The following is a 21356-nucleotide window of genomic DNA, read 5'->3' as shown; positions in this document are numbered from 1 at the left end:
GTCATTACTGGATTATTAAGGTGCAGAGACACAAGTATGGAGCTGACCCTGAACCTCAGTGTAACCTTCCTCCTTATCCAACTGTTATCAGTGCGTGTTAAAGCACAACACTCTCGACGTATAACAAGACTCAACTCCACATCAGCACCATGATCCTTCCCAAGGGAACCTTTTCCAGGTCAGGGTACACAGCAGCATGTTGAAGTAATAGAGGTCACCATTTATTCCTACAAATATGACCACTGTATTTTCTCAGGATGTCCTAGCTCTTTATGGCCCTCCAGGCTCCCTGTCCACATCGATTTTCTTATAATTGCAGATTACCAGTTCCTGCTGATTGCAATTTTACCACTGCATTTTCTCAGCATTGAGAGGTTGCCAATATATTACTGCAGCTGTTAACTGAGCCAAACCGTCTGACCACACATACACACTCTTATTTACAGCAAGATTGCAGGGAAGCATACTGCAGTGGGGTCTCAATGAAACAATGTAAATTTAAAATACTGTCGATTATAAACATTTTTGCTGGTCCGAGGAATATAATGGTGCTTTGTAATGATTAAAGAGTGAAACTTGATCTTAATTAAATCAGATTATCTCTGACAGCTCACTACAAGTAAACAACCACAACAAAATGTCCTACTGAGTCCTACTGTATCAGCACTTTGAATTCTTCTTCTGGCTTTACATTCTGTCTGATATATGCTATTTCAGAGATATGGAATCACAAATGAAAGGATTTTTTTTGTTTTTCTTGAGTCTGGTGTGCTTCCATAGAGAGAAGTGCTTGTTTAATTTTGATGAACCTGTATTAGAGCACACACTGGTTTTATTATAAGGATTATAATGTTTCCATCTTACCAGAATGGCTCTGTGGCCTTGTGAACAAAAGATATAGCGAGGGGAGAAACGGTAGGTATGGATTTTACTGGATGAATTATAGATTAATCCCGGCATGCAAATGTCCTGGGGTACTGCTGTGTATGTGTGTGTGTGTTCCTGTCCTGAAATCCTTGGCAGATTGATGCCTGTGTGTGACCTGCAGGCCATTTCCTTGTTGTTTGTCATGGGCTCAGTGGAGCACTTCACTTTCACTCGGGTCTGCCACCTTGACACACACACACACACACACACACACACAGTAGCAATTGCTGACATATACATTTAAATGTCCCATCTCATCTATAATTCATATCAATATCATATTATTTACACAATCCACATCAACCCCCATGCCGTTTACACTCGGGGCTCTAACTCTGCTCACTTCCATCTCGTGAGTAGTTTGAATGATTATAAAATCTATACCTGTGTTTTTGTGAAATCTATCATCAGCATCCAGTGCCCCCCCCCCCCCCCCCCCCCCTTCTGTTCTGCTGTGGCTGGTATTATCAGGGTGTGTCTGGGGAGCAATGCAGTGTGTGTGACTGCAGGAGGTTCCCTCGCCTGCTGGTGGTGCTGCTCTCCCTGCTGCCTTAGAACCAGAGCACCATCTGCTGTTCAAAGAAATGTCACCTCTCCGGCAGCCTTGTGCTGGGGCTGTGAAGGGTGGAGAGACCAGGGTGTGGTCAGCTGATGATGGATTTATAGTTTCAACTGCAAGACTAGTAATAATTTTCAGACTGTCAGTTTATGTTGAGCCCTAGTTTTCTAGTGGTTGTTTTCAACCTGGGTTTCAGGACACCTCCGAGAGGTCACAAGACACATCTTAAGGGCATATGGCAAATAAGCTGGGTCGATGATTCATAACCACAGTGTGTCTGGTTTGAATTTGTGCGTCAGTCAAAATGTAGTTAAGTGGTAAGTGAAATTCTTGAGTTATGGCCAAAAATATGTTTTGTGAAGTCACAGTTACCTTTGACCACCAAAATTAAAATCAGTTCATCCAGTCCAAGTGAACATTTGTATCAAATTTGAGAAATTCCCTCAGGGTGTTAGAGATATTTTGCTCATGAGAATAGGATGAACAGATGGATAGAGAGACAACCCGAAAACATAATGCCTCTGGCCACAGCTGTTGCGGAGGCATAAAAATCGTCATCAGTCTATCAGTTTTCTGATGGATACAAGATAAATGGCAATGAAGTTAACAGTAAGAGACTTACTGAGTTGCAAAAAGACAAGTTATCAAACTGACTCCCTAATAAGTGTGTATGAACTTCAGAAACCCAGACTGGAAGAAAAACGTTACCAGGGCTTTTACAACAACAGGATTATTTTGTGCAGAGGAATGACATCCAGACAGTTAGAGCTTAGGCCCAGCTTGACTGTGGGAGGAAAGGCCTGACATGTTCAGCTAACACATGCTCAAAGGGCTCAACAACAGTCGGGATGATATACAATAGATATGGTGGACTAGTCTGATTAGGCTTCTCTTAGCAGACATGACACGTCTTGAAATACTGCCTCACATCTTGCTTTACCCAAAACCACAGCTTTATAAAATGTCAACAACAAATCGTGAACTGACTCCATATTCGTGTCATTTTCACTATTAGACAGAGTAAGGCATCCTGGAGCGAGACCGCTGATATTTGAACGCAGCAAAACAAACACACTCCTCCCTCAGACGCTCCGCCCCCAAACTCGCGGACGCACATGGCCCAAAATGCCGTAATCAAGTGCGGCAGCTTTTTCATAGACTAACACAATATATAACCTTATAATATGAACAACGTGTACACAAACACAGCGTCCGCAACAAACCAGCAAGAGTTAGCACTTTAGATTATGCAGAGAGACATGCAGTGACAGACAGACGTGTAGAAGATAACTTCGCTTGTCATGGCATTTCAAAATCTGCATTGATGAGCTCGCAAACTTTTGTTTTCAGGTCTTCGAGTCTACAAAAGCCTTTGCAAAGTCTGTAAGGGCAAACATAATGACAACAAACAAAGCCGGAGCACTGGGTTGGGTGTTACATTAGCTGCAACAGAGCTAACATGCAGAGCAGACGAGCCGCTCTCTTTGAGTTACCACATCAGCTGCAGAGAACTGATGTTGAGAACAAGGAGCAAACAGGAAAACACAATGCTGCCCTACTGGCTCTGTGAAATACAGCAAAACTAGTGTTACCCACCTGTCAAGCAGAAAAGAAGCGACCTCCGCGTCTGTTTTCAGGCCTTTCAGTTCCCTCCACTGGTGCAAAGCCGCACTAACGTTAACGGGGGTCTTCCCCGTTGGCCTGACCGTAGCTTTTCGTTTTAAAAGTATACTCCTCTGTCCGTTTCCTCTTCGGCTGTTTATCGAGAGGTGTTTGCCTGCAGGCCTCCACAGGCAGACTCTATTATGTTTATCTGCCATTGCCTCCACTCTCCAGTAGCATTAGCATGCACGGGAATTTCTCACTTTCTTTCACCTACTGAACTATTTATACCCTCCCACCACCTGTGCAGGAGCATGAACACCATGATTGGCTGGAATGGACCGCGCCGATCCACTTCATTTACCCGTGTAGTAGTGAATTTTCAATAAAAGTGCATTAGATTATATTTAGAATGACCCTCTGATATCATACAGTCCCTAATGTGCTCACATCAACTGACAAAGTAAATTATTAAAACAATTAAAACATCAGTAAATTAGTGTTCTGTGCACAGATACCTGGACTCTAGTGTTTCATTTCTCACCTCTTTAGTTCCCATTAAAACATCACACAGTGGCTGGGTTAGTAACCATGAATGTTCTTTGCAGTTTAATAATGTCACATTATAAGATGCCATTAATTTTTCTAGGAAGTCCTGGGAACTTTGTCATTGTTAAACAGAGGTTTGTTAGTTGATGGACCTCCAAACATTTTATAATTTTGTTCTTTGGGTAGCCTTTTTTGAGAGCCACCAAAAAGCTTGGTGTTGATCTTTGACCTCTACAGGCTGGCCATTGTGACAGACTACTATTTCTGCCATCTACCCTGTTGTCCTTGGGGTGCTAATGTAGTTTTATGACAGAGGACTAACATCACAGGACACATGACTTGTTAGGAAGCCATGGTGCCTTTTTAATATCCCTTCCAATCACATTTAGCTGCAGTGATAACCTTGGACAGGAGCTAATACACCCTGGGAAATAATGTTTACTTGGCTGTTATGAGACCTGCTGTTCCTCTATTGTTTCCTGTTTATCTGGTGATTTGTTTATTGTGAAACAATGATTATGGCAGCTGTTGCTGTGACAACCAGCGACGTTCCTGCAAGACCAAACAAAAAACAGAATGACTCTGTTCACATCCTTATTACAGGCACTCAAACAACCAGAAACAAACAATATTCACAATATCACTACTCCAATTAATGAAAAGAAGATGACGCCATCATTTAATTAAAATCACATTTACAAATATCAGGAAGTTGCATCAAAAACTGTGAATTACTTGGATGTTCATCAGGCTAATGTTCAAAATCACAATCAGTTAGCAAACACTAAATCTATCTTGGCAAGTGCAGCAGACTGAAATAGTCTAAAATATGATGTACAAAACAAATGATTGTGTGTACCCAAATATGTTACACCATGATCCTGGTAAAGTTTAAGTTGTTTGTTTAAATTATGAGAAATCAAAGTATGTACAAAACCAAGAAAAGAAAGAAGAAGGGACTGAGGGAAGGAAGCAAAGGGAAGGAGGTGAGGATGTTTGGTGAGGGACATGGAGATTAGGGAAAGAAGAGAAGAAAAGAAGTGAGAGGTAAAACAAAAGAAGGAAGTGGGGAGAGGATTCAGAGACACGACTATAATTTAAGGAAAAGGAGGAGTGAAGGAAATGGCACATCAGGGAAGAAGGACACATCAAGACACATCAGTAACACAAAAGACATGACGGCTGATATTTGCAAAACACATGCATACAAACAAATATGCTGATGAACGTGTGAAATAAATACTTGTGATTTACGTTTGATTAAATGTTGACTTGGAGTGACCATATACAGTAGATTGTGTCATAGGCCCAGTATGATTACACATAAAACATAACATGTTACTGTTTTTATGTCTGTTGCGTGGAACTTGTGTGCAGCCTGTAAAGGGTGAGAATGCCAATTAAACTGATAAAAAGCAGATAAACGATATATCCTGTAGAGCCGGGAGGTTCACCATAATAAGAGTGAAGATGATGGATGAAGATAATGTTTTGTCTTTTAATCAGAGTTGGAAGCACAGGATGTGAGCAATGACATTTCGACGATCTTATGAATGAACAAATAGACCCTTGAAAGATGACAATGAAGTGGTAGGAAACACATTGGCCTTTGGCATCGGGTGATTTGACTCGTTGCTCTCTGTGGCTTTGACTCTGTAAGAAAAAGAGAGAGCAAGAGAAAGAAAATAAGATAAATATATTAAAAACTGACGAGGAGGAAAAATAAACCCAAACTACAGTCCTCTTTACTGGAGCTCAGCAGATCATCTTTAACCAGTGAACATCAGTGGGCTGGGTGTTGGCAGCATCTCTGGGGAGGCTGTGCCTCCATCACCACCGGAGGTCACTGCTATCTCTACCAGACACATGTTAGTTTAATGCCACACCTCCCCCCCTCTCACTCAATCTCTGAATTATCAGCAGCTCCTCACCCTTCTTGTCCTTCCTGTCTGTCTTCACCCTTTTCCTTAATATCTTTCATCCTCAAATTCCTACTCGCCTGGACAGTTCTATTTCTGCACTTCACCATTCTGCCCTGCTCCTTCTCTCACTGACTCTCCCTGTATGTGTTTTCTACTATGACAATAATTCACAGGGAAACAGGGAATTCATTGCTTTATATCCCCAAAAGTAACACAACCTGCCAGTAGCAGGTTAGTCCTCTTCATTTTGGAGCAGAAACTCAGATAGTGTGGAGTTTTAAAGATCATCCTGAATAACCACAAATCAACAATCAGTTAAAATCCTGGACAACAACAGTGCTAGTGTCAGTTTACTTAAGTCCAATTTACTGTTTTTGTTTTAGCCATTACATAAAGTAAGTACTACATGTTGGCTACACATCAGAACCAGAGTTTTATGGATAAAACAGAAAAACAACGAAGAGAGTCCTCTTCAAAATATACATAGTTTCACAGAGTCATCCTGATAAACGATTACATAAGCCCACTGTGTGAAGTCACCTGTCCTCATCCTGTTTACAAAGTAATAAAAATAAACACTCAAATCTCCTTTCACCTTGTAAATGAAAATTCATTTGTAAATTACTGTAATGGGATTTTAAATGCTGTGTAGCATTATAATTCCTGTTCCACTGATGTCAAACTGAAATGGGATTGTTCCAGTTGGATAAAGAGTACTTTGTTAAAAATGTATACAGACCTACATTATTTACACATAAGTAGAAACATAAATTATTACTGTTCTCTTACATCTCTCCTTCATGTTTCTACTCTACAACATATAGTATTACACTGTAAAGTTGTTCAGTAGGACGGTGTAGTAAGGCACTATAAGTTCTCTGTGTGAACCACATATTTTGTCTTGTGTATGTCAATAGAAATGTCATAAATATTCATGCAGAAAAAGACTCTTTGTCAGTCGCCTGCGGGTGCCTGATTAGTGAGGTGGTGTCACGGCTGAGTTGTGACTGACAAGCAGGCCATTTTACTGCTGCCCACATTTGTTTTGATTTCACTAAGGTACATAAACACTCAGACATAGGTGGGCATAATTTGTCTGGCAACCAGCCTGAAATGCTCGGCTCTCCAGGGATCAACAGGGGCAACAACCTGGAGAGAAGAAAAAGACCCTTTTATCTCAGGCAGTGGACCAATGAGGAGTCACGATAACACTGCAGTGAGGAGAGGAATAGCTCTGTGTGTGTGTGTCTGTAAGAGAGAGAGAGAGAGAGAGAGAGAGAGAGAGAGAGAGAGAGAGAGAGCTGTGCACACTGAGAGGAAAGCATCTTAAACAACCAGTGGTAGAGAGTAATTTGGTACTTTTACTTACGTTGCACAAGTAAGTACAACATTGAGGTACTTGTACTTTACCTGAGAGTTTTTTGTACTTTTGTACAATTTAGAGTGAAATATCGTATTTTCCACTGAGAGTCCAGTATTAGCATCTCAACAGAGATAGAAGACATGCTGGATTAGAGATGGGTAGAACAATATATCAAAAATACAATAAAATACTACAGGGGGAATCCTGAATTTAAAAGCCCAACCATGCCTGAGACTGCAAATTACTGGTCAAAAGATTTTTGTTACCTCTACTGAAAACATGAGTACTACTTCCTTCTTCAATATTGCATTTTCATTTCCATTTGAAGTAGAAAAATGAAGGGAAACATGGAGATGTGTTTGAATTTTAACAGTGATGCCAAATTTCTTTCTTGTTGTCCCTGAACTAAAGCAGGTCACGTGACCTGAACTTCTGATGGTACACTGAGTTTTCTATGGCTTGAGTGTGTTTGCCCAGAGCACCAGCTGGAGGCAGACTGGGGACTGGGTTCCTTGTCTGTAGTCCAGCTGGTGCACCTGCTCTGAATGCAGTTAATTGGTTAATTGGCTCTGAACAGGTGGTACAGTCACAGTATGCACACTACTCTCTGCTAGACTATACCAATGAGATCAACACAGTTTTTTGACGCTGCCTGATTTAGTGTTAGGCAAAAAAGTCTGGTTAAATCTTAGGGTAATAATTCAGTTTTTACCCCTATTAAATAAGAAAACATTGTAACATTGTTCTTTTAAAGTATCTTCAAACCAAAATAACAAACCTCACACACATACATGGCACTAACCCACTTCAGAGGCCCAGGCAGACCCTCAGCTCCACCAGCGTCAGGCCTCGGTCTCCATCCCTGTCACAGTACTGAGCAAACTTCTTGGCACACCGTCGCGGCTTCAGCCTCCGCCGCAAGAACTGACGAAGAGGTCGAGCCTCACGTTCGCTCAGCACACCGTTGGAGTCCACGTCCAGCTGACTGAAATGCCACTGCAACACTGCCTCTGGTCTGGAGGACTCTACAACTTCCAAAGCAGTGGAGGGTGCAACGTTCAGAGGTGAGGAGGGGGAGGAAGATGAAGATGGGGTGGCAGAGGTTGGAGAGTTTGAAAATGGTGAGGGAGAACTGGAAGGAGGTGCGTTTGTAATCCTGGTGGAAAGAGATGGGATAAAACCCACAGAGTGAGAGACAGGACAAGAAGCTGGCATCCTGTAATCAGGCTTCTGTGGCTCTTGACAAAGTGTTCCTGAGTGTTTGCACCTGCACTAAATTTAACCCAGCAGTCCTATTCATGGTATTCCTGAGGAACTCGGTAAATATCAAATTTCACACGGACACGGCAGCCTGCTGACAAACAAAATCACCAGATGGCTCCTGGGTTCCTTATCAGTTATACAACAAGCAAAAACCTCAGCTTCAATTTTCTGTATCAGACAAAAACACAAACAATGTGGAATTCATTAAAACAGAGCGAGGCTGAGAGGCCTCTATTATACAATAGAAGAGTAATATTAGTGATGTGGAGAAGAGGGTGGAGGATGACACAAAGATAGATGAATTGAAGATGTTAGTTATGAAGATGGATTATTGTGAATGCAGTGAGAGAGAGAAACAGATGGAGGGAATGAGGTAAGTAGAAGTGCTGATTGGCAGAAAGACACTGAACAGGAAAACAGTTGAATTTGGTCTGTTCTGTTCGGTGTGGTTTAGTTAATAATGTGCTCAGATCTGTGTTGATCTCTGAAGTGTGAAATTGTTCATTTGGTATTCTGAGCGGTCACAGAGGAGGAGTTCTGCATCCAGAGAAGTCCAACATGTGGCAGGTTACATATTCAAGAGGTAAAGTCTAATCTAGCCTGATTTAAAGTAGATGAATGGATTCCCATAGTTTGCATGTACCCAGATTCAGAGGGGTGTCAAGGCAATAAGTTTGAAAATGATTCATGAGGTAGAAGATGCAGGCAACATCTTTGTAGTGATGAATACAAGGGGATTGGGTGAAAAACTTTAAATATTAACCAAATCATGTTTAATTATCTTTAGATACTCCAGATACAACAAGTCAGGTGTTTTCCCTGATCTGCTTATATGAATTAAATTATGATGAGAACTCAGAATTTGGTTAGTCGAATCAGAATCGGCTGTAAAATGCAAATTCAACTATTTGTTCCTTTTTTTCATAGACGATCTGGCAATCAGAATATACACTGGCATGAGTTTCAGTGACAATTTCAATATTTTCACTAAAAACACATCTCTATGCAGTCAGAGAAAGTACTGTGGAGTGTTGCTCCTGCCAGGCTGCTGACGGTGCTGTTAGCCAGACATTGTAGCTGAGAGTATCAGAGTGGCCAACACAAACGAGTCTGCCATGCCAACTTCCATCACAGTTAATTTGTGGTTCAGTCATTTTAAGACCAGACTCTGATATTAAGTTTGCAACCTGCCTCAGTGTCCCTGCTTGCATTGCTCTGTGTATGTGCTAAGCAAAAAAAAATGTGTCGATTGACATTTTGTGAGTCGACCCTGGCAGCCCTACCAGTATCTGATTGTTCTTTTCAAATTGCACTTCTCAAAAGATCACAAATGTAATAACATAGTTCTTGCACTTTGTGCTGTAGTTCATACATACAAATCATCACATGGAGAGAAGTCAATAGCTTTCTTAAAGCCAGCTGTATTTAAGACGGTTGCTTGTCATGAATAATCACTAAATAAATGTAAACTGTGGTTGTGTCCAAAATCACCCCCTCATTCATTTATTCAATTCAGTGAACACTCAATAGTTTCCCAATTTACAATTAAAAGGCAGTGATTTCAGACTTCATTTGGAGTTTCACTGGAGATCATTAATCACTACTACATCGATCACCCCAGTTCACCTGCTGTGATGTACAGTAGACTTACTGGTAGGGACTCAGACTTCCAGCTCGCTCCAGCTGCAGAACTCTGACCAAACTCTGTAGGAACTTCTCCTTATGAGCCCCGGGACACCCTGTGGGAACAGAACATCCGTCTTTGGCTGCTACACATGACAGTCTACCCTGCCCTAAGTGCCCTTGAGGGAGACATTGACTTCCCTCCGGTTTCATGTTCACTGCTTTGTTTCTATTAACTCCCTTGGGAGTGGGGACAAACAAAAATCCTATATTTTATAAATTAGAAATTAAGCAGACATTCCTGTACACTAAGGATGGTTTTCTGTGCTTACAAGGGAATATTTCTGAAATATGTTGCAGATTTTTTTTAGTGATGAAAACTTCAGATCATCTTTCTGTTCATCCAAGTATGTGACAGAAACTGTCATATTTACCAGGCAGAGATTTTTCCCTGTACGAGATGTATGTTCTTTCTGGGTCTCCCTCTGCCCCAGAGCAGTCTGGTACATGATTCCTGCAAAGAGACAGAGATAGCAACTAAATGTCAATTAACCAACATTATAATACCTCTAACACAATACAAATCAACAGCAACACAAACTACAAATTCCCAAAGGATGATTAAGCCAAATAAACTTTAAAAGAGATTATAACCTTCATAGAAGTGTTGAGAGAGTGGAAATTTACCTGATTTCTATACAGAAATGTAAAATGTATTTGGTTCTTCTGTTTATGTGATGCTACTTTTAGATAAATCTGGTGATAAAAAAATTGAATATCTGTCAAGAGTCAAAATTAATGTATTATTTAATTGAATTTCTTTCCCTGATAAAGAAGATAAAATACTTTTTAAATACAACCAGAGAGTGTATGCACTGCTCATCAGGAGGAAGACTAAAAAAAACATGATGAGGCCGCAGGGAGTTTTCCTCACACCAGTGAACCAAAGAAAACCATCACATGAAAACATCCAACATTTTCCTCTCAGGAGTTTGTGAGCAGCTGAGCATCAACAACACTGATAAAACCCCTTGAGAACAGAACAACTCAAGTGCAATTTATTCCAATTTGTTCTGTATGTTTCCTTTAAGGGGATCCCACCCAGCGAACAGTGACAGTGACTGGTGTAAAATTGGATAATTAAGATGAAATGCTTCTGTGCGTAATTACATCTGCGCCTATATGAAAGAGCCACTTCCAATGAGGAGAGGGGAGGGAAGAGGAGAGGATGGGAGGAGAGTAAGGGAAAGTAAAGAATGGAAAATAAAATAATACAAGGAAAAGAAAAGGAAAGAAAGAAAAATTGTGAAGAGGAAGGGGAAAGAAAAAAAGGAAAGAAAAGATAAGGGTCAAACAAAATGCTAGAGAACACAATGAACCATAGAACTAACTGACTGGTTACCTTGCAGAAGTGCCAGACAGTGGTCTGCCACTATCAACCCTGACACACCAGCAGTAACCTGTAGCTCTGTGACACTGCACGGGGTTGTAGCGGCCATCTGTAGTGCATACTGGGATAAAACGCTCTTCCTGCCAGGCTAAATGCTTCTGAGAGAGTAGTGATGCTCGCTCACGCTCGCATGTCTGAGGACTTTCTACACACACACACACACAAACACAAACACACACACATAATATAATTATATTTGCAGAGCATAAGAATATTTTTACACACTCATATGTAAACTTCACATCAGGCCATCCTACTTTTACCAGTGGGTCTTCTGACTGAGTTCATCAGGATGGTCATCCAGATCGGAGGAGCTGTCAGCTCTGGACAAGAGAATATTACAGTCAAAGAACGATTAAAAAGGATTTCTGCTTGGTTATGTGTTGTACAGGGGGGAGTGAAGGAAAAGTGGGAAGAAAACAAACAATGATAAAACAAACAAAACTTTAATGTCAATAGTCTGGATGAAATCAGTATATGGCAGTTCTGATGGCCTCCAGTGTCCATGAGATAGAGCCCCAGGACAGCTGCATGAGATGGTCAGTGCAGGAAAAGTGCCATGTTACTGTGACTAGACCCGCTGTTGTGGCTAAGTACAACAAAAACATGGGTGGAGTTGATTTGTGTGACCGCGTAATCAACTTTTGCTCAATGTCAAGCCGCACAAGAAAATGGACCGTCCATATGTTCCTGCATTTCTTTGACCTGGCCGCCACAAAAAGCTGGATCAAGTACAGGTGAGACCACCAGGCCTCTGGAGGCAGTACATACATCACAGTGCAGGAGAGAAGGATGCAAAGGGAAAACATTTGTCAAGTGCATTAAATGTAACATTTCCTTCTGTATTTCAAAGGCAAAAAAAACTGCTTCCTGTTGTACCATGCATGATCTGTTGTTACTGCAGTGCATGACATGACCTAACAACCCCACTTTAGTTGACTATCATGTGTGCAGAATGCAGTTTAATCAAAAAGCTCCACTATGAGATGTTATTTCTTAAAATGTTTTGTTGTTCAGATGTGTTTCCTTCATCTAATTGGTTTTAATGTCTTATGAAATTGTAACAGAAATCCAGACAAAATCAAGACCAAACAAGACCCGATGTCCACTATAAGGGACATATGATGAAAAATAAATTAATAACATGTTTGATTTTTTTTTTTTTTTTTTTTTTGCTGTAATATGTTTCTTTCAAGCACAATACTTAAATTCTACAGAAAATCTAAATATTAAAACCTTTTTTTCTGGGTCTCAGGAGGACATTGGTGAGTAGATGAAAAAACATAAAGTTATATTCAGTGCTGTTTTATGCTCATTAAGTGTACAACACAAGTTTGTCACCTGCAGGTCTTCTGGGTTCCAACGTAGGCCCAGGTTCACCAACTTCCCCTGAAACATAAGAAAAGCGAGTGAATGTAACACGAATGAGGGAGGAAACAGTCCAGACAGAGGGAGGAATGCATTTGAAGAATCAGGCGAGAATGGTGGGAAAATTAGGCAGACAGAAAGACATTTTCATGGCGTGTTTTGGCATGTGAAGTGGTCTGTGAATGTTAAACTTTCTGCAGATTTGTCTGGCAGCATCATGCCAGAAAAGGGCAGAAAAAAGTCACAGATGAAAACAGCATAGGCACAAGTAGATATAAGAATGTTGACATAATGAATGTGAAACAGAAAAAGCCTCTTTCTCACCTTTGATTTGAGTTGAATCTGTATCAGTTGTCTGAGCCAACTTGGTGATGTGATCTGTTCAGGATAATAAATTACAAGAGACCATGTCAGTGTGGAAAATATACAAAATGTCAAGCAGATTCAATTGCGATTCATATATTAATCTATAAAATACAACTGATACAAACAGATAGTGACCATTAAAGGGGGAAACTGAAAAAAAAACTGCAGTGAAACATTAGAAATGCAGATGGGCTCACTGAATGGTTTGATGAGTATAAAAATCACATGCCATGTCCTTTACAGTTATCAGATCTCAAGCCAACTGAACACTTGAGATTTTGAAGTGATGGGTCAGACAGCCCTCTGCACCACCATCATCAAATGAAGGAATATCTTTTGGAAGAAAGTTGTGTGTCTCTCCTGTTAAATTCCACAGGCACTAAGAGAATCCATGACAGAGGTAGTTTTTCCTTCAATATGTCACCTATTTGCATGACTCTGAGTTAAGTATATCTGACCAGTGCAGTCGGGGATGAGATGAAGGATTGAGGTCCCACTGAGAGGTTTGCCGTCAGGTGTGGAGCACCAACAGTATCCGGTCTGGTTGTGGCACTGCACTGGCAGGAAGTGACCGTCTGGGTGGCATGCCGGCACAAACATGGCAGCTGCAGGACTATCGTGACTGTGGACGGTATTCTCCAGGGCCTGAGCCCGAGCCAGCTGGCATTTGGACTGGCTCAGATCTAAAATAAAAAGGGAAATCAAGTCATTTCTATCCAAACGTCAGCGGGCATGAGGACAGATGTGCATACTCTGCTGAACTCTCCACTATAAGAAGTTGTCATTTTTCTTTAGCAGTATAGTATTTCTATCAGCTAGGTCAGTTCAATCTGAAAGAAGATTACAATTTAATGAAATGGTTGAATACTTCTTTAGTCAAAATGAAGTGAAGTGTTGTGCTGTACAAGGTCTGGACAGTGTTGTGTTTTTATTATGGTCAGGATCAAAACAGAAATAAGTCACAGTAGTTTTAGCATACAACATATGAGCATCAACATATGAGCAACATGAGGAACATTATCCACAGGTTGGGATGATGTACCTGAGCAGTGTGCGCGAGGAGCGAGACGCAGCTGTGTGTTGATGCACTGTGCCCTCTGGAAGGCACACAGTGATTTATACAACCTGCCGTTGCTGCCACACACGACTCTGTGGCGCCCTCCCTGGCAGTCCAGGACACAACCACGGGGCCACATGTTCTCTGTGATCAGGAGAGGCTACAAACACACAAACATACACAATTAATGTTCATGCTGTCTTATGGTTTTCTACTCTTACTTTGTGCTGCAGAAATATATTCTTTTTGCATAGAGTATGTAGAGGAAACTCTACTTTCCATGTGTTTTGTCACCCTATGTGTGGCAGTGGACTAATAAAACTGTCCGAAACACTGCAGGTGTAAAGAAGAGATAGAGTGAAAGGCATCAGTCCCTGCATGGCTGTTTGTGAAGGATAAAGTGGCTTTTAGTGTCACGTGTCGAAAAACTGGACTGAAGAAGAGGCAGAATCAAAGAATGAGAAAGAGAGTGAGAGAGGAGAGAAGGTGTTAGTCAACAATCAACACATCTGAAACATGAAAATGCTTCAGGATGACTGAGCAGACGCAGAGTGTGAAAAAAAGTCTCTGTCTTTCTTAAACCTGACATTTTCACTCTGAGAGCACCAATTTTCCAAACTAATGGGTGAATAAACTTCACTAATTGAGGGGAGGATGACAGCGTCTGCCCTGCAGAGAGAAGCTGTGTTTCCATCTCTGTCTCTGCCATCAGGAAACTGTAAGAGGAAGGAGGGTGACTGGCTTTGTGCCTGACAGCAAAACGAGCGACATTTTTTCAACCTAAATAGGAGCTTTTTCACAACTGTAAAACGAGTTTCTGACAGCAAAATATTTTGGAATAACTATTAAAGCCTCTAACCAGCCAATGGAAACACATTTTCTTCCCAAACGGTTTATGCAGCCTGATCCTTGGCCAACAGCTTTTTATACTATATGCTATTTCCTCTAAAACGGGCTGACCAGTTCAAAAATATTTTAAGATTTAAGAGCATTAATAGTCTCTACCAACCTCTACACTGAATTTTATTGGGTACCCCCCAAAGATTCCAAAGCTACCAAACAGCTACAGAGGCTCAGAAGGCCACGGAGGAAAATATTTTGAATGGAAGAAAAATGTTCCACAAGTTTTGTTATTGCCAAACAAAAAAATTTGCATGTATCTGACCAAGAGCAAAAACAATGAGATCTCTGGCCCAAATCCTTTAATAAATGTGTCACTTTCAAAAAATATTAATATACTGAGCAACTTCCATTTGGCACAAATTCTTTATCAATACACTTCCCATGATCTGTACTACCCTCATTTCACCTGTAACTGCATAAGAATCAAATATTGGTTCTCAAAGTTACCAAAACTGAACCTCATCTCCAGTAAAATCAAAATTTACAGCAGTGACTAAGTGTCCACTGAGCAATTCTCCTTTGGTTTTTAATGCACAGATCAAGTGGCAAAAAATATTCCTACTAACTTGCTCTTGGTCCTCACACTGTCATTTAATATCTAGCTATGTTGTAAGTCTTCTACTAATCCATGTTCCTCCTAGGGCACCATGCACATCTGTTTTGTCTAGGTGTTGATTTCAAAACCTATAAACTGTGTGTAAACAAGATAAAATAACAGAAGTATCTGACATTGCTCACCCACAGGTGCAAATAGATAAAAGCGCTATAACAGTTTTTGTAAGTAATTTTGACCAAGGATGATGATACAGAACAACATAAGTCTAGTCAGTTTTAGTTTATATAGCACCAGATCATAACAGATGTTATCTCAGAGCACTTTTAATTTAGAGCAGACTGTACTCTTTATAATATTATGTACACTCAACAATTCCCACCACGAGCAAGCACTATGATATGATATTATACTAAGAGTCATGTGATAGGTGCTAATTTTAAGATGCTGCAGTACTACAAATACTAATATGTTAGAAATGTTATGTTAGAAAATGGCACCTAAAAAACTGTGTTAGGAGAGGAGAATCTGGCAAGCGTTATGATATAAATTATTCCCACATGCTCCTCTGGGTGCCTGACAGCACTCTCTCAGCTCAGGATCACACACAGCCTCATACACATCTCCAAAATATACATTAGATTTGACACACTGCCACAGAGACTCACTATAAACACCAGAAACATGTAAGGTAACACACACACACACACACACATACACACTGATGAACAAAGCGGGCTACTGACCCCACCCTCTCACTCTCACTCAGTGCCTCTTTGTCCATTATTGAAAAAATGTTTGGTCTTTTATTTGAACAAATAATCAAAAAGAGCTGGGTGGTATGGACAAAATGTTACTATGATAAAAGTTTTCATGTCAGTCAATATTGATAATTATCATGATAAATGTCACATCTTTATTTCTTTCAAGTTTAAAGGCTGATTTTTGCTCCTAAGTGAAAGTTGAAGACTATTAAACTATGGTTTAAAACTTTTCTTCATGGTCTGATCATAAGATAAACAGTGGAACATTTCACAAAACTGAGGTGGAAAAACAAAACTAATTAATTTACAACCTAACTTGTGCAATGCATAGCTCTGTTCCTGTGATGTGACTGGTGGTTCATGATTAATTTCTGTTCATGCTATCTAAACATGGAAATTAATTATATTGAACATTTATTGACCATTTATTATTTCTATCAAGGAAAATCACATCATTTTATACAGTAATATTGTTTTATGTCATTTAATGTTATATAATTTCATCGCCCAGTCCTAATTGATAATGAAAACTCACAGCAGCTCTAAATAACTACAATAAATAGAATAATGAAGTAAACAAAAACTCCAAGAGGAAAGTCTTACAAAGTCTTTGGGAAGTCATTAAGTGAAAGTTCACCAAAACTTGTCATGTCATGCTTATTTATTTATTTATTTATTTTTTACAGTTTCAGTTTGATTCAGTTACCATCCTAAAGTGAAAATGTCAAAATGTGGCTTTTTAGAAAGATGATATGAAATAAAGGAGTGATGGAGGGAAGAGGAGGAGGAGGACTGGGTTAGGGAAACTGGAACAGTGTATGAAGAATATATCCTCAGTCCAAGCAAAGCACAAATAATTTCTGCTCCAAACCCTCCCTGAACCACATGGGTGCAGCCAGACCTCAACAAACAGCTGACACAGTGAAGAACTCTCTGACTACCAATAGTTGAAAACATACGTTTTCAAGGCATCAGTGTGAAGATAAATATATCTCACATGACGTTCCAGGCTACATAAAGGTTAAATAACAGATGAAATGAAATGAAATCATCAGGTGTGTTCCATTTTGTTTGGATGTAAATGTTAAACAATGGATGGAAAGTGAAAAAACTGCAGGAAATGGGATAAAGAGTAGAAAACTTGGGGAATGAGGGCTCACAGGGGAAAGAATGAAGGATGCAGGAGAGTAAAAACTGAAGAATAGATGAGGAATTTATGAATTCAAGGAGAAACAGATGGAGAAATACAGGAGGGAGCAAAGGAGTAGATTTAAAAAAGGTGAGAGGCGTGCAAGGAAGAAAAGAAAAAAAGTTGGAGTGGGAAGAGTGCACCACCATTAAAACTGAGGGAGAAATCAGAGTAGAGGAAGGAAGAAAATGAATGGGGGTGGGGTGGGGGGGAGTGGAGGAAGAAATGGAAAAATAGAAGAAAGAAGATGAATATGGGGGGAAAGGGTGCTAAGAAAGAAAGAAAGAAAGGAGGGAATGAAAGAGGTAGGTGAAGAAACATAGAGACAGAGGAAGGAAAATAACAGTGAAGAATGAAGGAGAGAGAGAGAATGGAGAGAGAAATGAAAGTCATGGATGGAATGACTAAAAAGGAGGACTAGAGGGAGGTTAGAGGAACGAGGGGAATAAAGGGTGGAGTAGTGGAGGGCAGGAGGCCAGGTGCAAAGTGTTGGGGAGACTGGATTTCCTGTCTGTCAGGTACAACTACAGCAACTACAATATCCTCAGTGTTGAAACAATTACCACCACAGTTTGTAGGCCTATAAAATGTCAGCCATGAGTGTGTGAGTGAGAGAAACAGAGTGAGAGAAACAGAGAGAGAGAGAGAGAGAGAGAGAGAGAGAGAGAGAGGAAGTAAGCGAGTAGCAGAGAAAGCGAGAACAAGCCACCACTGTCTCCTCGTGCCTCACACCTTCCAGATACCACCGACTGGCTGCTGAGGGAAAACATAAAAACTCATCTCCAGAGCTCTTGAAAAATATGATGTTTGGCCTGGAAAGGGGGTCGCTGATGCTGCTGAAAGGCCTGTTGACACCCAGCAGAGGGTTTTAGCGTCTGAAAAAATTGCCAGTGCTATCGTACGGGAGCTCGCTGAAGAGTGAATGGTTCATTGTGAACGCAGCTTTTTCTCTCTGCTGTCAATCTGTACTGCAAATGTTAAACACATACACACATGGAGGGATGATGATGACTTGCTGAGCATCTCAGGGGATTCAGAGGTGTGCGTGGAGAAACATCACTTCCACACACCCATCAGCACTGATGACATATGCATACGCAAACACACACACTTCTTTGTCTGAGGAAGAATCAGACGTGCAGGTAAACAGACTGTGTCTGTGCTGCTAATTTTATATGAACCTTACAGGAGAGGACCAGCACTTTTGTATGTTTTAGTTCAATTACCTGCACATTACATTAACTGCTGACCATTTCCAAAACAGATTTATTTCTGTCACTGGGTATAGTTCATACAAGTAAAGTGAGCAAGTCAACTTGCAGATCCTTGAAATTTAGTTGGAATATCACAGTGAGTGAACATCATGTTTTCTTGTATCGTTTTTCTTTATTTTATTAATTTATTTGTCAAATTATCAAACAGCCCCTAGCTAGCTTTTGGTCCACAGGTATCTTTAAATTAAGTTTCTGAAAAGTAATACTGCAAAAGTTGCAGCAAACGTCACTCAGTTGTCAGAGCTTCCCAGAGGCACTTAAATGGATCATTAAGGAACATTTTCCCAAAAAGTCCTGCTATGGACTGTATGAAGATAAGACAATTATTTGGTCAATAAACAAAAGCAGTTTAGTAGTTACTCTGACAGATTTCAAATCTTGAGATTTCCCCCTTACTGAAACAATAAGAAACTAATGGCTGTCATAAGACTTAGGACATGACTGACTTTGATCATTTAGCATATTGATATTAGAGTTTATATTAGAGTTTATAATACCCCTCTGATAGTGTTACCATGTTTCACATTTTATCATATTTCTGTATCTACTCACGCAAATATCACAGTGAAGCTGTGATGTTTGTAAAGCATACTTTAAAATATATTATAGGATTACTGTGGCTCGTTTTTACTCTCTCTCTCTCTCACACACACACACACACACACCTGTCTGTTTCCCCTGAGTAGCAAATTAAATATTTACTTGGCATCGATATGTGTGTGTATGTGTGTCTGTGTGTGTTTGTGGTTTGGTCTTGCTGCCCAGAGTTACCCTGCTGTCCTCCAGGGAACTCACACATACATCAGGGAACTTCTGAATCAAACATGAGGATTAATCTCTCTGTCTTGAAAATCAATGTTGTCTTTACTGCTGCCAGAATTGCCAAAATAACACAGCGCAGCCCTGGGATGGTGCTGTCAAGCCTGTTCAGTTTCATTAAACCAATTACAAGCCAAAGCTGATGAGACCAGTTTGGAGCCATTAGTGATCATGGTCCAAAAACAGCCAGCAAATTACATAGATTAAAAGCTTTTTTGTATTTGTTATCTAGACTGGGTAAAACTGAAAGGAGTAGGCTGGTGCTGAGAAATCTTTCTTCTGTCCCTTCTGGAAGGTTTAAGCAATGGAGAATAGGATCTTGGTCTAAAAAGCTGACTCTGCATTGTTTCCACTCAAGTTTTTTCGATTGGCTTAATGTTTGACTTTATGGAGCATTCCTGTAAAAATAATAATAGCAATGATAATAGAAACTTCTTCTTCAATACTTCTTCTAACTTGGTTTTTAACGGTATTCAGTACATATTGTTTACTTCTGTTATGTTTGCAGCTTCAGGTATGCAATGAAAGCTTCAAGCCTCTTATCGGTTTAAGAGTCAAAACAAGTTCAATGTTACAGTGGCCTATGTCAGTGGCAAATAAATATTCTGAATAAGCTTCAATAAACAACGTCAGATCTAAAGGCTAACCATTCAAAATCAGTATACAAAATAACTGATTGTTGTTTTGACACAGTTGAGCTCATGTGGAACTTTCCTCTAGCACTGCAAATAAGCCAATTATAAGCCAATAATCTTTTTTAAAAATGCAGCCTTTTGAATTACATACTTAATATATGCAAGCTTGAAAAAAGTTTCGGTGGTGATTTTGCCTCATTTATAGCCTACCTATTAGACTGCAGTCATTCAGTTTTCAGGCACAAGCTAGTATCGTGTGTGTTTTATTAAGCCGTACTAAACTAATGGGCAATAGTTAGGCCTACTTTTTTAGTATAATCCTCGGCATCAAAAGAACACCTGCAGTGCAGACGTAACTCCACAAATGTTTCAGACTCGGTAGTTTTAGTAGACAGACCACTTTTTATAACATTAGAATTCAGGTCTTACCCCTCTCCTTTCGGTCTGAACAGACCCCGAGAACAGGACGACGAGCAGCGCCCTGCAGGCAAAGGTGAGGGCGAGCATCACTCCCGTCACAGCGGCCCAGAGGTGCGGCCGCGCGCCTTAGTATTCCGGGGTTTCAAAACGCCGCAGTGCGCGCGGAGCGGCAGCGGCCAATCTTTGTAAAAAATGTTCGTAAACAAAGACCGGGTCACGTCACGACTTCGCCGCCTGTTCTTCGGATGTCATCGAGCTTCTCATGTCTCGAGGTGTTCCAACACGACCGCGCGTAAAAGCAGGTCCGAGTGTCGGGTGCTGCACGCGCAGAGCAGACTCTCCTCTCGCCCCAATGTACTGCCCATTTCCGGTGCACGTGTTAAAACCAGTTGAACAAGTGATGTATTTTTTTAGCACTCTTTTTATATACACTTGCTTGAATCAACTTTGTTTTACGTAGCCTACTACCCATCTGTCTACATAAGGACAGATTTACCGTCACAGGTTGCCCAGAGTTTTCTCCCTGATGACACTACTTCTACCTTTTCATTACAGTAAAAGTATGGTCACTTGTGCAAACTTAAATACAAGTTCAGGCTGAATTTCCATTTCAAAAAGTTGATAAAAAACAGAAGTATGACTGAAAGTAAAGCATTTTGGTCACTGTCAGACCCCACAAGCGTAACAGGCTTCTGGGTTTTCAGATCTCATGAATATAGTAAAACAGGTCCCACAAACTTAAAGTTACAC

The 21356-nt window shown here is 40.4% G+C and overlaps 1 protein-coding gene across 3 annotated transcripts; it reads right to left on the bottom strand.

Annotated features, from left to right (window-relative positions):
* Window positions 1-4289: 4289 nt before the first annotated feature.
* On the bottom strand, window positions 4290-21308 carry LOC108872683 (SPARC-related modular calcium-binding protein 1). 3 transcript variants are annotated; one of them, XM_018660497.2, is made up of 11 exons: window positions 20616-21308; window positions 14035-14209; window positions 13451-13675; window positions 12951-13004; window positions 12600-12647; window positions 11516-11581; window positions 11211-11403; window positions 10243-10322; window positions 9837-9924; window positions 7714-8078; window positions 4290-5290 (listed from the first exon to the last, which is right to left on the bottom strand). In XM_018660497.2, exons 1-10 carry the CDS (start codon window positions 20691-20693, stop codon window positions 7730-7732), a joined length of 1356 nt encoding a protein of 451 aa, XP_018516013.1. In that variant the 5' UTR covers window positions 20694-21308; the 3' UTR covers window positions 4290-5290; window positions 7714-7729. The 3 variants fall into 3 exon arrangements, with proteins under 3 accessions (XP_018516013.1, XP_018516014.1, XP_018516015.1); XM_018660498.2 differs by having other exon boundaries at window positions 7725-8078; XM_018660499.2 differs by having other exon boundaries at window positions 11522-11581.
* Between the last annotated feature and the right edge of the window lie 48 nt (window positions 21309-21356).

This window comes from Lates calcarifer, linkage group LG21, assembly GCF_001640805.2.
Source record: "Lates calcarifer isolate ASB-BC8 linkage group LG21, TLL_Latcal_v3, whole genome shotgun sequence".
In the NCBI taxonomy this organism is placed as follows: Eukaryota; Metazoa; Chordata; class Actinopteri; family Centropomidae; genus Lates; species Lates calcarifer.
The sequence above is the reverse complement of the archived record's forward strand: the minus strand, read 5'-3'. Positions and strand labels throughout refer to the sequence as shown.

Excerpts from the sequence above, each read along its gene's own strand:
- LOC108872683 (XM_018660497.2), bottom strand. The coding sequence starts at position 20,693 with ATGCTCGCCCTCACCTTTGCCTGCAGGGCGCTGCTCGTCGTCCTGTTC. Across the intron at positions 13,005-13,450 it reads TCTCATCCCCGACTGCACTG|ATCACATCACCAAGTTGGCT; the intron begins GTCAGATATACT and ends TATCCTGAACAG. Across the intron at positions 11,404-11,515 it reads CAGAAGACCCACTGGTAAAA|AAAGTCCTCAGACATGCGAG; the intron begins GTAGGATGGCCT and ends GTGTGTGTGTAG.